Genomic DNA, 14,728 nt, shown 5'->3' on the forward strand with positions numbered 1-14,728 from the left:
AGGGCGGAGGGGGGGGGGGAGCAAGGGACTGACTTTCACCACCATCTCTGCTGGGCTGACATCAGCTTGGGTGTTCTGCCACGCCCTGGGCTCTATCTAAGTCTAGGAAGTGGGCTTAGGTCCAGCCCTCACCATCCATTGCTGGGTGGTGCAAGCCTTTCTCCGTCTGGGTCTGCAGAGATCAAACTCGGGAAGAACCGGACGGAGGCTGAGGTGAAGCGGTACACGGAGGAGAAGGAGAGGCTGGAGAGGAGGAAGGAGGAGATCCGGGGCCACCTGGCTCAGCTCCGCAGGGAGAAGCGGGAACTCAAAGAGACCCTGCTAAAATGCACAGGTAGGGGCTCCCGGGTCGACGGCCAGGGTGGAGCCTGGGCCCAAGAGACAAGGGCTTTCACAGGGAAGGCCTGGGATTTGTCAGTCTGCCACCTGGACCCCAGCCTGAGGCCCCTCGCCCCTGGGGAAGGCCCTGCCTCTTCTGGTCCTGTCTGAGGCTGTCTCTGCCCAGATCCTCAATACCAGCAGGTAGTTGTTAGGTTGCTCCCGGGTTGCATCTGAGCCTAGGTTTGAGATCTGGGTCGGCCGACTGATGTCCCAGGTCATCCTCTGCACGCACACCCGCAGTGCGCTTTACGTGGGTAAAGCCCAGACACTTGCAAAGAAATCTGAGGCCTTCTAGGCAATTTTCCAAGCCCTCACATCCTTCAAGGGAGGTGTCCTAGCAACCTACCTCTGAGGCCTTTCCGGATGACCTGACCTGGATCTCAGCAAGCACAACTGGCCTAGCAGGTTTGGAGACAAATGCAACAGGTTTCTGGGAAGCTTATGGCATGGCAGTTGAAGGTTTTGGGGCGGGGTAGAGTCCTTCCTCTTTTTAGTTGTCAGGATGGAGTTCACCGCACAAGGCAGTGTCTCTTCTTGTAGTCAGTCAGCAGCTGCATTGGTGACTTTCCCACTACTATGGCAAAATACCATGACCAAGGCAGCTTATAAAAGATCGCATTGTGGGGCTCATGGTTCGGGAGGGGTCGAGTCCATGACTGTCACGGCCAGGCAGGCACTGGAGCAGTAGCTGAGAGCACATGTATGCACGTGTTGTGGACAGAACCTCGAGGGAGGGAGCCAGCGCTAACCAGGAGCAGCGAGGGCTTTTCGAAGCATCAAAGCTCATCTCCGGTGACCCCACCCGCCCCACCCCAGCAAGGCCACAGCCCCTGACCCTTCCTGATCCATTTCTTTGGGGACCAAGCATTCAAACATAGGGGCCAGTGGGCACCACACCACTGCAGCTGCCACCACAGCTTATTTCTCGAACCCCGAAAAGTCTGTCTCTGTAAGCAGACACTTCCTGTTTCCTTCCATCTCTGTAAGTGGGGTCCCTCTGGTTTTTGGGGGGTTCAGCTCTTAGATATTGTATGCCAGGTTTTTACTGCTGCGGTGTGTGGTATCTGGAATGAACAACTTAGAGGTTGTTTCTTCCATGGTGGTTTGGTTCCGTCTGAGTGCGGTAGAGCGGAGCCAAAACACGCCTTCCAAAGGCGCGCCCTGAGGACCAACCACTGCTTAGTTGGAAGCCCTCATGAGCTCATCTCTGGGAATGACCTCACAGACACACCACAGAAATGCTTTGCTGATCTCCTGGGTGTCGCTCAGCCTGGCCAAATTGGCCATCAAGATTCAGCATCATGAACATCATCATCAGGCCCGCAGCTGAAGGTGGCTGGGACACGGGGTGACAGAGGCTTACCCCACGGCAGTCCTTGGAATCCCCTAAATACACCAAGCCGGGCTGTGAGGAAGGGGGTCTAGGCTTTCCCCAGCTCTCTGACACGGATATTCCAGATAGGTGGGAAAAGGCTCACTATGGTTTACTCTCTTGGCAAATAAACTCTTTGGTCCTACAGTCACAGATCAGAAAGTGATCCCAAAGCACTGACACTGGATATAAATACGATATATATGCTAATTTCAGAATCCCAAGCAGCGCCAACACTAGTTAACTTTTCCTCTGAATCCTTCAGCAACGGCGGCTCCATTACCGCTTGTCATCCACCCCGGCTGCCGGTTGTCTCGCATAGGGCTTAAGGCTAGCAAATCAAGTCTCTGAACAGCAGTGCCGGGGGCTCCGTGTTGAACACAGGCGAAGCCCTCACTTGCTCTGGCAGGCAGTCATTTCTTAACTCCACGCTGAGGACCACATTCGGGCTCTGGGAAGCACCAGGCACCAGGGGATAGAGGCAACAGTGTAGGTCAGGGTCAGAACATGCCAGCCACCCTGCAGGGACCATTGGTGGTGTTGCTTTCAGGCCAGAATTGAGCGGTGAGAACCTACCAGCAGGGACTTGGTCTCCCGACTTGGGTCTGCCTGTGGGAGCAGAGCAGAGCCCCCCCTCTGTGGATGCCTCCAGCCCGTGAGAACACAGTGACTCAGACCCGGGCTGGAAGGCTGCCTGCCTGCTGCACACCAGCAAGCCCGTTCCCGCCTTTCTGTGTTAGATCCAGGCCTGTGGGCCACATGAAGGGGTGCGTGCAAACCCCAGCCTCCATGCAGCGTGGTCCCCCGGCCTCGGCTGCAGCGCTGTCCTCCTCCCCTGCAGATAAGGGAGCCCTGGCCGACCTGGAGCAGAAGCTGAAGAGGGTGGACGAGGAGTGCAGGATGGAGGAGGGCAGGCGCGTGGACCTTGAGCTCAGTATCATGGAGGTGAAGGACAGTCTGAAGAAGGCTGAGGCCGGCCCGGTGACGCTGGGCACCACTGTGGACACCACCCACCTGGACAGCGTGAGCCCCCGCGTGAGTGCTGGCAGCTGGGTCTGCTGTGGGCAGGGACCTCCTGGACACGGGGCTGAGAGAGATGAGTTTCGTGTTTATAAGCCTCTTGCTCTCCTCCTCAGCCACACCCCAAAGCTGCCAACCCCACCCCAGACTCTACCCCAGTCAACTCGGCTTCTGTGCTCAAGAGCAGGCCCCTCTCCGTCATGGTCACAGGCAAAGGCACTGTCCTGCAGAAAGCCAAGGTGAGCGGACAGCCCTGCCCTCCCCACCACCACACCCCTCCGGTGGAAATGCTCCAAGCTGGGGCCTCCAGGTGGAACACAGTGGCTTTTGGCACTAGCTCTGAATGAGAGGTATGCTCTCGGCAGAAACAACCATGGCTTGGTCTTTGCCACTGATTAACCAGAAAGGTACTTAAATTCAAGTGTCCTGCCCAGTGAGCCCAAGGGCATCCTCCCCTCCATTCAGGATAGATTGCAGGGGCAGGCTGCGGCTGACGTGTTTTCAACCCGGAGGGTTTCTACCATCAGAACCAAAGCAGCCAGCAGCAAAAGGCTCAAAAGGCTCAATTAAGTAAACACAGGGGTGGGGATGGGGGATGTTGGTCCCACGGCATGGTTTCTTGCCCAAGCGCTACACAAGAAGCCTTATTAATCCTTAACTCATGTGCCTAGAGCTGCCTTGAGAGTGCCCTCTGTTCCCGTCCTGTGACATGCTTCCTGAGAAAGTCAGACACCCACACCAGTGGTGGCTATTAAACCCATTCAACCGCATGAGCCCCTACCACGCCCTGACCCCCGAAGGCATCACTAGTCAATCACAGCATGTGGCTGGCCCACCCACCTCAAAAATCTCTCTCCCCACGGGACAGGGATGAGGTTAGCTGTGCTCGTAACTGCTTTTGAGCTTCTAGATTTTCTTACCTTCTCCACACCTAGGAAGGTGGCTACAGAGGATAACTCTCTTTTGGTACCGTAGGAATGGGAGAAGAAAGGAGCCAGTTAGGAAACAAGAACCCCCTAAAGACTCTAATGTCCATGTGGACCTTGGTGACAATCCTGCTTCAGTCAGATCTTCGATATATACAGCAGCTCTGAGGAAGGGTGAGTCTGTGCGGAAGAGAAGGCGAGGAATGAGATGCCGAACGGAGCGCCGGTTAGGGAAGGCCCTGTCCCCTTTTCAAGACAGAGGGAACGCGGCAGTGGCTTCTTTGGAGACCTGCGTCTGTTGGCCGTCAACGAGACATTGTACTTTTTTCCTTTTTTTATGACTTCATCCGTCAATCTATTGCTTTATCAAGGTTTTTAAGTAGTGGAAAAAAAATGACCATGTGGTTTTGGCGACAAGAAAACCTAAACTTCCGACCCGTGTCTTTTATCCTGTGTGTGGCAAGATTAAGGGTTAAATCACTCTTGACTCCATACCAGTGGGCCCAGCGTGGTGGTCTTTGATGATCTTAATGGCATTAGCCACCAATGGCGTGAACTCAGCAGCAGGGACACATTTGGAACCAAGCTAAGGCTCTGACCCCACTAAGGATTTCCCCCTATTCCACAGCAGTCCTGACTCAACCACCTTTAAAAGACAAACTTTTTTCTTTTGGTTTTTTCGAGGCAGGGTTTCTCTGTCGCTTTGGAGGCTGTCCTGGAACCAGCTCTTGTAGACCAGGCTGGTCTTGAACTCGGAGATCCGCCTGCCTCTGCCTGAGGTGTGAGCTACCAACACCCAGCAAAAGACAAACTCTTAAACAATGCTGTCTTGTATGGGGGAAACTCCCTGTGTTTACAGACTCCGTCCTGTGGCCAGGCCACCTTTAAGAAAAGAGTTAGTCACCTCTTCATTCCCATATTAAAGATGTTCTTAATTTCTGGTCCCCTTGCAGGAAAAACAGGTGTGAGTCAGAGTAGCCTTTCTCGTCTGTTCGGATCGGCAGCCAGTGCTATCCTTTTGTGGTCTGTCTCTTATCTGTGATGGCATTAACACAGGTTGAAACATTTCATCTATCACCCACCCCATTCCTGGGCTTTCAGAATCGGTTATAGAACACTGGTTCCTGAAGGCTAAATATTTTTATGCATACTGTCTTTCTAATCCCAGGGCATTTATTTCCTGTGTCATAAATGCTTGGTGGTCTTTACCAAGTGGTGAGTTAGGATTTTTTAAAATAAAATATTCATTGTATTTTGGGTTTCCCTTGTATTGCGTGGCATGGGGCAAAGGTATCGACTGTTTACACAATGAACTTAAACAGATGTTGTAAAAAAAAAAAAAGCCAGCAAGAGCCACATGGGGTAGCCTGGAATGACACAGTAAGGATCCTTCCTTAAGTAAGCCAAGTTAATCACTGCATGATTAGTAAGGTGCCAAACACACAGGAAACGCCTCCAGAAGCCAACTTCGGGCAGACAATTGAAAGCCAAACCTCCGGTGGTTAATCAGGCTCCTAAGCAACTCTTGGAGAGAAGAAACATACCAACATGTAGAAGGCTGCCTATGCAAAGATTAAGGAAATTCAGAAACATACATGTATTTATTTTGTATTTAAAAATCAACGCGACCAAAATCCTGACTCCTTGAACATGCTGCTGTGACAAAAAAAAAAAAAAAAAGAGCCTAAGCAAACGAAGTAGCAAAATTGACTAGGAAGCCTTAACTACAGACACTGACGAGGTTTTACAAGGAAATATTATGACTACAACAGCAGTGTAAAAGTTTGGGAAATTCAGGTGTTCCATGAAAAGTTAGCACTGCTCCAATATGAAAAGGTCTATGTATTACAAAATAAAAATAAATCTTAATCCAGGAGGCAAAAAAAATTGACTCAGTGACTAAAATATAACAATATGTAACCACTCGCATCCATGGTCTATATGTGAAGAAAAAAATGGAGTAGGTAAAGCATACTACAAACCTGGAGAGAGAAGTATTGTCTCAGACAGACAGACGGATGGACCCACAGAACACCGGCAAAGTTCCCTACACCTGTAATGGTGGGGGGGAGTCTCGTAGAGGGCGCATAAGTCATACGCGGCACGCGGCACTACCGCTACTTCTCCAAGGCTGCCCTGCAGCTCCCCGAGCTCGGCAATGGTGCCACTGAAAAGCCGGCTCCCAAACAGCACGGGCAAGCGGGGTCAGGGAAGAGCACCTGTGAGCACTGCGGTTAGGTGCCTGGTTAGCAGAAGATGCTCCACGGGGTCCTCTTTGCCACACAGATACCATGTGCAAAGGGTTCAACAGACGACGGGGTGTGAGGAGCGCGTAAGACACAGTAACCCGAGGCACATTAGAAAAGGAAGCTCCAGTCACCGTCACCCTCACCGGCTGAGCCCGAGAAGTCTGCCCTTCACTTCCACCACTGCAAAGAGGATAGACAGCCCCCGCACTACCAAGTCGCCTCCTCTCCCGAGTAACCCAAAAGGAAGCCCCCCCCTCCCGAAGGTCTTACTGCGCAGCACCCAGGCCAACCACACGGGGAGGGAGGACCCTTAGGAAATATGCCCCCCTTCCCTAGACACAAACTGGTACATTGGTCAGATTGCTGTCGGAGACCTTCCCAGGTCTTTCCCACACACAGGTCTCTGGTCACTGGAAAAAGGTCAGAAATGGCGCACTGATCCCTATCCAAACTAAACCAGTGTGAGATAGCTGGGGGGCGTGGAGAAGGCTGCCCTTTGTGTCAATCCCGTCACTGCACGGTGCGGTGGCCGTCAGACGCCTTCCTCTTAAGCGCCCCGCCATTTCAACACTCTGTCTAGTGTCGGTGATGCTCAAAATGACCCTCAGACGGGCCATCAAGTCTCCCTGGCCCAGTTCTGATCCTCAGGAGAGGTGACAAACTGTCACAGGAGGTAAATACTGACACCTCGGAAGGAGTCCCCAACTCTGTGGCAGAGGCTGTAGGGCAGGGCGGCCACACTTAGAGCTGGAAGCAGATGTCCCACAGGACCCCCGGGGGGTGCACCAGGCCACAGTTGGTGCCTTTCAGCTTCTGAGATGCTGGGAGGGGGTTGGCTGCTGTCCTCCTGCAGGTTCTTGGTGGGAGCTATGTGGCATGAGTACATCCCCTCTCAAGACGCCTGGGAAAGAAAGTGAATTCCGAGGGTGTTTGAGTCTCCCCCTCAGCCAGTGGTTACTCCGTGTCCTCTTTACCCCACACACTCAACCCCGAAAGCGAAAGGCGCCAGGTCAGACCCCATCCCACCGCGCAGACCTCCTCCTCGGCCATTGGAAGCCTAGTGTGTGCCAAGGGCTGGACGCCCACAACTCGGGGTTGTCTTCTGCCTGGTCTAAGGAGGCCCAGATGCTGCTGTGTCGTGCCCCCCCCGGCTCTCCTTACAGCCCCTCCAGCCTGCCTTCTGCTGAGAAATGTAAAACTTGGCAGGACTGAGGAGAGCACCCCCATCCGTGTTTGAGCACACCCCCATCCACGCGGGATGGAAGCACTCACGGTTCTCACAGTGGGGGCCTTCCCAGCCACCGCGGCACTCGCAGCGGTAACCGCCATGCTTCAGGACACAGATGCCTTCGTTCATGCACGGGCTGGGTTTGCAGAGGTTCACCGGCCGCTTGGCTTCTGCAAAGGAGAGTGTGCCCAAGCCTGGGTCGGATCCAGAGGCCCCTATTCTAAGCAAGCCCAGTTCCATCCTAGAGAATGCGGAGCTGAATTAACACCCCAGCATCTGTCTCCCTTGGTCCTGCGGCAACAGCTTAGCATGGGATTGACGAGACTGGGGCTTTGTGGGACTGTAGGGCTTGGCCCATGAGCTGATGCGTGGCAAATGAGGACTAGGAAGCGGTCTTCCTCATCGTGACGTGTGTGACTACTCAGACTAAAGCCCTGTCTTAAGACAGCTCTACGGGATACATACTCTCTCCCCACTCACCTCTACATATCCACTCGACGAGCGTGTCCTGGTGGTACCGTAGGTCCGAGTAAGCTGCCACGTGGATCAGGGAGTCCCGGGGACCGGCGAGCCTCCTCACCGTCTCCCCGAGGACAGCCCCCACGCTCACAACCAAGACCGAGACGTCATTGTTTCTCAGCTTCTGGGCAGGGACAGCTGCGTCTTCTGCCCCGCTCCCTCCCGTGAGCATCACCACAGCCTTGGGGACACCAGGGCGGGCGCCCCTCTGGACAGTCATCACCTTGTCACTGATGTGCAGCAAGGCCGTGCCAGCGGAGCCCACCCCCCCTAGGTAGGGAGCCTGGCTCGTGGCCCGCAGCACGGCAGCGCGGGTGGGATGGGTGTCCAGCCCGAAGGCTGTCTGCACCTGGCCGCCGTATACCACCAGGCCAACCTGAGTGACGTCGGGGTTCACGTCGAAGCGGAGAGCGCATTTCCTGACGAAGGTCTGCATCCTGGCGAAGTTCTCCGGCCCCACCGAGGCGGAGGCGTCCAGCAGGAACACCAGGTCCAGCGACTGTGCTTGGCAGCCTGGAGGAGCAAGCAGGAGAGGGACACTGCCTGGACCTACCTGGCACAGCGGGGGCTGTTGTGGGCTGCGTGGAGCCCGGGTCACTCGGTGTGCTGGACGGACGTGTAGCACCCACTCTCCTCATAACCGCAGCTGGGCTCTTCTAACATACAAACGTGAATGCGAGCGGCCACTTGGATGCCACCTCCTGGTCTCCCTGGCCTCTAGGTGTGGCCGTGCGGTACCCTGACGGCGTGCCCATGGAAGCCGTTGGCCCCCCACCTTCCTCCCCATCTTCCTCTTCTTGATGGCTGGCAAAGGGTGACCTTGGACCTCAACACGGAAGCCACAAGATGGCAAAGTCGGACCACCTGCCGGCTCGGGTCACTCACCTCCGATCACGTGCTGCCCAGCGTACACAGGACACTAACATCGTTACGTGTACTGATCAGGCTGAGACCCGCCCCCACGGACTAGCCACCTATGACGTGTATACGGGAAATGAACATGAATGTGCAATAGAGCCAGCCATGCAGTAGAGAAAGCAGGAAGCAGGCCAGAGCAGACAGCGGGACACGTGGCTTGAGGATGCTTCTGTTAGCTCCAAAGGGAAAGTGGGAAGCTGATAGGGGGCGTGCCTCTAAGTGGGGCGGTATCTTCCTCCATCTCTCAGTGTGTGGGAACCGTGGAGCCGGATGGGAAGTTCTCAGAAGCCAGTGGGAGGAGCTCAGGCTTCTTTCAGATGCAGAGAGAGCCACTGGGGAGGTTTAAAGATGGAGGAGAGGGGTCTGGTTTGTTGGCTTTTAAAAACCACACTGGGTACCAGGAAAATACAGATACTGCCACGACCACAGAAGCCGAAGGAGACAGGGCCACTCACTAACTGTCCTGAGGGGCCACTGCTGGCATCTGGGGACAAGGAGGTTCCAGGTAAAGGCTGAGAAGCGTGAACAAAGGTGAGCTGTACTGAGCAGTAGTTATCAGTCTTGGCCTGCTAGCTGTGACAATGGCCGGCTCTAATGCCAGGGAACCAATGCAGGGACCCTCTGCAATGGGCACGCCTCTTCCGCACACCCGTGACTATACTGTCACAGAACTGGGCACTCTCGCCTCTGGGGACAGTAACACAGCCTAGCATGCTCAGGGCTATGGATGCATGGATCAAGAGGCATGGGACCAGGGTCAGTGCAGGTTAATATAATTGTGTTTGGTGGGGGGGGCACTTAACCCAATAAACAGATGACCCGCTCCAAGGATCCACACCCAGGCTGCTCTCTGCGACCTGACCAGAAGGAAGAGAGCGTCCTGGGGTCGGGACCCCAGACCTCCGTCACATACACACCTGTGGCCACACCCAAATGGGCATAGTCAGAGCTACAGGTGCAGGGGGGGAGTTGGGGGTGTGGAGTGGATATCCCACTACAGAGTTCCATTTGCTGTTTCCCCCATTCAGCCCCCCAGGAAGGGAGCACTGAAGTGCCCTCTTAAGGGTGTGTTCTGGCTCTGATGTCTCTGGCACCAGCCCAGCCCCTGCATGCCCATGCCTACTCCCAGGGCTGCCATTCTCCCTCTGCCCGCTACTCACAAAAAATCAGCCCTGTGGGCAATGAAACGGGACAGAAAAGCGCTATAGCACATGCCAGCCAGACAGGCTAGGGATCATCTTAGAAAATGTTCGCTGTGGTTGTGTTGGAGTGTGCAAGCAACAAGCTGGTGTGCATGCACATGTCCCAAGAATGCATTTCTCTTTAATGAGCTACCACTGGAGAGGCCAGCGTTCTCAAGCAGGTTTGGTAGACTCGGAACTGCCGGGGATGAGTAACGATGACCGAGCATGATGAGTAGCGATGCCTACCATCGGCAGGGCGTGCGTGCGCCTTGCCTTATCTAGTCCTCACAAGAAGGACCCACCGGAGTGCTACCCTCCCTCCCTGTGGGCCATGTGACTATGATTCCAGTCCCCAGCATAGGGCATTACAGAAAAGAATGATTAGCGACACCAAGAAGAAAGACGGACCCGTCTGCTGGCAAGCCAGCCCTAGGTCAGGCTGCACAATTTTACCTGGCCGTGGCTGGCTGCACAACCTCCTCTGCAGCTCCGGGATTTGGCCGAGAAGATCCTGAGGGTCCGTGTAGACCATCACATGCTCCGGGCTGCCTGTGATGGCCCCCAGTTCCACCTGCACGGCCTCGCTGCCCACGCCCAGGAGCAGCAGCTCCCGAGCCCTCGCGTGAGCTGCTGGCCCGGCCACCTCATCCTGGGAGTGTGCTTCAGTAAGCAGAACCACGGCTCTGTGGGGCCTGTCCTGGCCTGTCCTGCTGCCACTCCCAAAGCCATGCTCTGCCACCTGCAGCAAGGCACCGCCGGTCAGGGTCGGGCCACCACCGAAGGGAACGCTGTCGAGGCTCCTGACCAGGTCTGGCACGTCCTGGTACTCCCCGACAGGCACGGCCACCTTCAGGTCCCTGCCGTAGCTGGCCACCCCAACGCGGGCCCGAGAGTCCTCACTCAGCACGGCCTGCACGAAGCGCTTCACAAAGGTCTTGGCTCGCCGGAAGCCCTCCAGGGTGGTGCCTGCCGAACTGTCCAGCAGGAAGAGGACGTCGATCCTGCATTCCAGGCTCAGCTTTGGGGCTGGGAGAATCACAGTGATGCTTACTGTCACCTAGGGCCATTGCAGTGTACAGGACAGTCCTACCTGAGGTGCCTCCATACCGCTTCCAGCACAAGGAGCCCCCCAGGAAGACGCTGGAGCAGAGAAGCTGGCACCCCTGGAGTAAGTCTCCAGTGGTCAGAGAGAGACAGAGGAGATAGAGATGCACTGCTCTGTCCTGCCTCTCTCCCGCGGGACGCAGTCCTGCTTTTTTATAAAGCAAAACGCACCTGTTTTCTTACTCCCCCATTGTGGTTAGCGCCCCTTGTGTCCTGAGATAGCTTTTGTCAGTTTTTTTTTAAAGATTTATTTACTTATTTATACAGTGTTCTGCCTGCAGGCCAGAAAAGGGCACCAGATCTCATTACAGATGGCTGTCAGCCACCATGTAGTTGCTGGGAATTGAACTCAGGATACCAGGAAGGGCAGTCAGTGCTTTTAACCTTTGAGCCATCTCTCCAGCCCCCTTTTGTCAGTTTTTAAGATCATGGAAATACACTCCCTACATTTCTTCTAGAAGCGTTGCTATTTTGCTGTTTTTTTTCCATGTCATCCTGGATGGACTCTGAGTAGGTTTGAGGTCTCCGACTGAGGCAAGAGCGGGCACACTTGTAAAAGCTATGTGGCGGGCTCCTGCTGTGAGCTGAACACTGCACCCAGTAACTCTTCATGACCTTATTTAACCCCCCCTAACTCCCCGCCGTGAGCCGAGGGTTATAGAGTCTTCACTGCACGGCTTCAAAACCAAAAGAAGCTAGGGCTCCTTGCTCCTCTTTTGCAGAAGATGTGAGCCAAGCCACAGACACGGCCAGATGTTAGGCAGCAGCTGTCTGACAGCGCCGCTGGAGTGCCACCGTCTGGGCCAATCATGCAGTGTCTGAGGCTGTGAGGGACCAGGCTGTGAGGGGCAGGAAGGCAGCATGGAAATGTAAGGGCTCCTTCCAACCCAGCAGGGGACAAGAAGAGTGGACCCGGATCCTACCTCCCTCCCCCTCTCGGGGATCCCAAGGCGTACGCACCACAGTTGACTTCCCCTCCGAACGCCAGCGGGCAGAGGCAGCGGTATCTGTCCACACCCTCTGGAATGCATGTGCCTCCATTTTGGCAGGGCTGGGAGTCACAGGGGCCTATCAGAGAAATGCACGTTAAAAATCAAGAACACAGGCGCAGAGGGTGTAGACTGTTTCCTGAAGGGGGGTCCCTGCTTTCTGCCCTCACTGTCTAGTAAGAGAGCAGACAAGAAAGACTCAAATACCTAGGAGAGGGACTGGACACAGCTGGAAGACCCAGGTACGGGCCGAGAGCATTGCAGACCACTCCAGGGTGAGTGTATGCAAGCCGTGCTCCCGCAGCTGTGCTCCCACAGTGATATTAGTGCAATGGCATCGTTGTCTGCCCGCTGAAAGGACTAGGGGGCGGGGAGGGGGCATAACGACTACCTTGTGTTTCACTTGAGTCTGCGAAGGACGGAGGTCTCCTCGCATCAAGGTGGAAACCGCATGACCGTGGGCTGACAGCCCCTCTCTTTGTCAAAGAACAGTGTGTGGTTGTCGCCTAAGGCTGCTGCCTCTTGACAGAGTAGAGCGACATGCTTTCAACACACATGGTAGTCAGGCCGCCCGGGACGGATGTAGCCACCTCTAACTTCTGCGGGCACCTTAATTCACCCCCCCCCCCGCGAGCTTTGCAAGTGAGGTTTGCGGTCCTCATACTTATCTCCCACAATGCTACCAGTGGAAACAAAGCACCCTAACCCATGGGATGGCCCCGTGTGAAGCAAACTGCGCTGGAGAGATAAGACATTTGCTTTTGAGTGCAAAGTGCAGATTGAGAGTAATGCCTCCTCCTGAGGGCTGGTGTGAACACAGTGTGCGTCAGGGCCGGTGTGAACACAGTGTGCGTCAGGGCCGGTGTGAACACAGTGCATAACAAGGCTGGTGTGAATCACGGGGAAGCACAGTGTATGTGGAAGCTGGGCCGTTCTGAAGAATCTAGCCAATGGTACTCTGCGGCCACTAGTTCCTCGAGTTCCTTGCTCTTTATCAGTTCTTAAAATACGGTTCTAACCCCCCCCCCCGCCTTCCTCCCAAAGTCTCAGGAACAAGAGGGATCATCAGGCATTAGCGCAAGCTTAGGGAACAGCTGAGTGTGTCACCATTGAGGCTGGAAAGTTCTTGTCAAAAAAGCATCGTAGTATCTCTGTCTACCGGTTACATCACTGTGGTTAAGGACAGATTTCCAGTGACAGACCTGGCTGACACACATTCTGGGCCTTTCCTTGGCCCGCTGTACTAACAGTTTAAGCATCATGGGGAACTCTCAGGGGCCTCGGAAACTACAGCCACAGACTTCCAGCTAAACATTGTTGCCATGGAGACAAGGCCTGTGCTAACCACAGCCCAAGCCAGGCCTGATCTCAACCACATGGCCATCTTAAGACATGGAAACTCAGGGGCTGAAGAGATGGTACAGAGGTTAAGAGCACCAACTGCTCTTCCAGAGGTCCTGAGTTTGATTCCCAGCAACCACATGGTGGCTCACAACCATCTGTAATGAGTTCTGGTGCCCTCTCCTGGCATGCAGACATACATGAAGGCAGGGTGTTGCATTCATAATACATCTTAAAAAAAGGAAGAAAAACATGTTTAAAAACAAAAACTATTTGCAGACAGGAAGCTGTAGCTCCATGAGCAGAAGTCTCTCACTGAAAGTCAGGTGGCGGGGCGGGGCAGGGCAGGGCGGGGCAGGGCGGGGCGGGGCAGGGCGGGGCAGGCCCAAGCTGAGCCTCAAGCTCAGGTCACTGGGATTCCACAACTTCTCCACAGCCATGACCTCAGTGTCAGTTTCTCCTTCATATCAGACCAGTGATGTTGGGGCTTTGACACTTTGAAAGAATGTGCCAAGGGGCTTCCTTGACCCAGGCAGGGAACCTCCCCCTCCATGCCTGAAATCTACTGTCTGCCCCTTACCAGGGAGGCAAGCCCAAAAAAGACAACACTCAGGGTGGATGCTTGCTTGTAGGACGTGGGAGGTGCTGGACCTCCGTGAGGGGAGCACTCTGGGGACCACGGTGAATGAGGCTTAATGCCGTTGATGCTCCCTCCTGCTGCAGTGATCAAGCCCTTCCACAACAAGCGATACCTAGCGGATTCTTAGCAGGGTCCAGGAGTGAGGCCCTTCTGTGGTGAAGACTGGGAAAGCGAGGCTGCAAACGTCAGGCAGATGTAACTCCACTGGACGGAGGTGGAAACCACTCAGCTGTCTTGCCCCAGGTTTAATGCTAGGTAACGCTAAACAAATGTGAGACCATTTGCCTTGTAACTCAGGGTGTTCATCACTGATGCAAAGTGGCGCAGGGGGTAGCTCCAAAGCCATCCGTCAGTCCGTGCTCAGTGAAAATAGGCCACCAGGCAGAGGAAGAGTTACGTACAGCAGCACACCACTCCTTGGGCCACTAAATGCCCATCCCTCTTGCCCTGGAACTCATCCCAAGCCCACCTCAGGCTCAGGATGGCCGTGCCCCTTCTTAAACTGGCCTCACAGAGAGCCGGTGGGTCCAAGAGGGAAATCATACCTGGGCAGGTGGTCCTGTAGCAGGTGGCAGGGTGTGTTTGCAACACTCTCTTCCAGCTACAATCCAAGGAAATACAGTGGTGGGATTGTTAGTGTTCAGGCCTCTGTACTGGCCTGTCCTCGGGGTTCTGACAGGATACACCCTCAGCTGCAGCCACTAAGAGCACCACCTGTGTATGTTAACTGTGTTCCCTTTTAAGAGGACCCTGCCCGCCTCCCATCCTCCTCTCTCTCCCTCTGTCCGTCTGTCTCTCTCTGGGTTCATCTCTTTCTCTCTGTCTGTCTGTCTGTCTGTCTGTCTGTCTGTCTGTCT

The 14,728-nt window shown here is 54.8% G+C and overlaps 2 protein-coding genes across 4 annotated transcripts in view; one reads left to right on the forward strand and one right to left on the reverse strand.

Moving 5' to 3' along the window:
- Afap1l2 (actin filament associated protein 1 like 2) overlaps nucleotides 1-4,951 on the forward strand; it is a 98,657-nt gene extending 93,706 nt beyond the window's left edge. For all 3 annotated transcript variants that reach the window (XM_013117101.3, XM_040742321.1, XM_040742318.1), the window contains 4 exons: nucleotides 179-334; nucleotides 2,595-2,788; nucleotides 2,890-3,012; nucleotides 3,749-4,951. In XM_013117101.3, coding sequence (XP_012972555.1) covers nucleotides 179-334; nucleotides 2,595-2,788; nucleotides 2,890-3,012; nucleotides 3,749-3,775 — 500 coding nt within the window. In that variant the 3' untranslated portion in view covers nucleotides 3,776-4,951. The remainder of the gene's footprint in view (nucleotides 1-178; nucleotides 335-2,594; nucleotides 2,789-2,889; nucleotides 3,013-3,748) is intronic.
- Nucleotides 4,952-5,281: 330 nt separating this feature from the next.
- Vwa2 (von Willebrand factor A domain containing 2) overlaps nucleotides 5,282-14,728 on the reverse strand; it is a 35,256-nt gene continuing 25,809 nt past the window's right edge. The window contains exons 9-14 of the mRNA XM_040742328.1: nucleotides 14,417-14,472; nucleotides 11,862-11,969; nucleotides 10,251-10,823; nucleotides 7,657-8,208; nucleotides 7,221-7,346; nucleotides 5,282-6,849 (exon numbers count right to left, since the gene is read on the reverse strand). Of these exons, the coding sequence (XP_040598262.1) occupies nucleotides 6,755-6,849; nucleotides 7,221-7,346; nucleotides 7,657-8,208; nucleotides 10,251-10,823; nucleotides 11,862-11,969; nucleotides 14,417-14,472 (1,510 nt within the window). The 3' untranslated portion in view covers nucleotides 5,282-6,754. The remainder of the gene's footprint in view (nucleotides 6,850-7,220; nucleotides 7,347-7,656; nucleotides 8,209-10,250; nucleotides 10,824-11,861; nucleotides 11,970-14,416; nucleotides 14,473-14,728) is intronic.

This window comes from Mesocricetus auratus, unplaced genomic scaffold (genome assembly GCF_017639785.1).
Source record: "Mesocricetus auratus isolate SY011 unplaced genomic scaffold, BCM_Maur_2.0 Super-Scaffold_4256, whole genome shotgun sequence".
Lineage (NCBI taxonomy): Eukaryota > Metazoa > Chordata > Mammalia > Rodentia > Cricetidae > Mesocricetus > Mesocricetus auratus.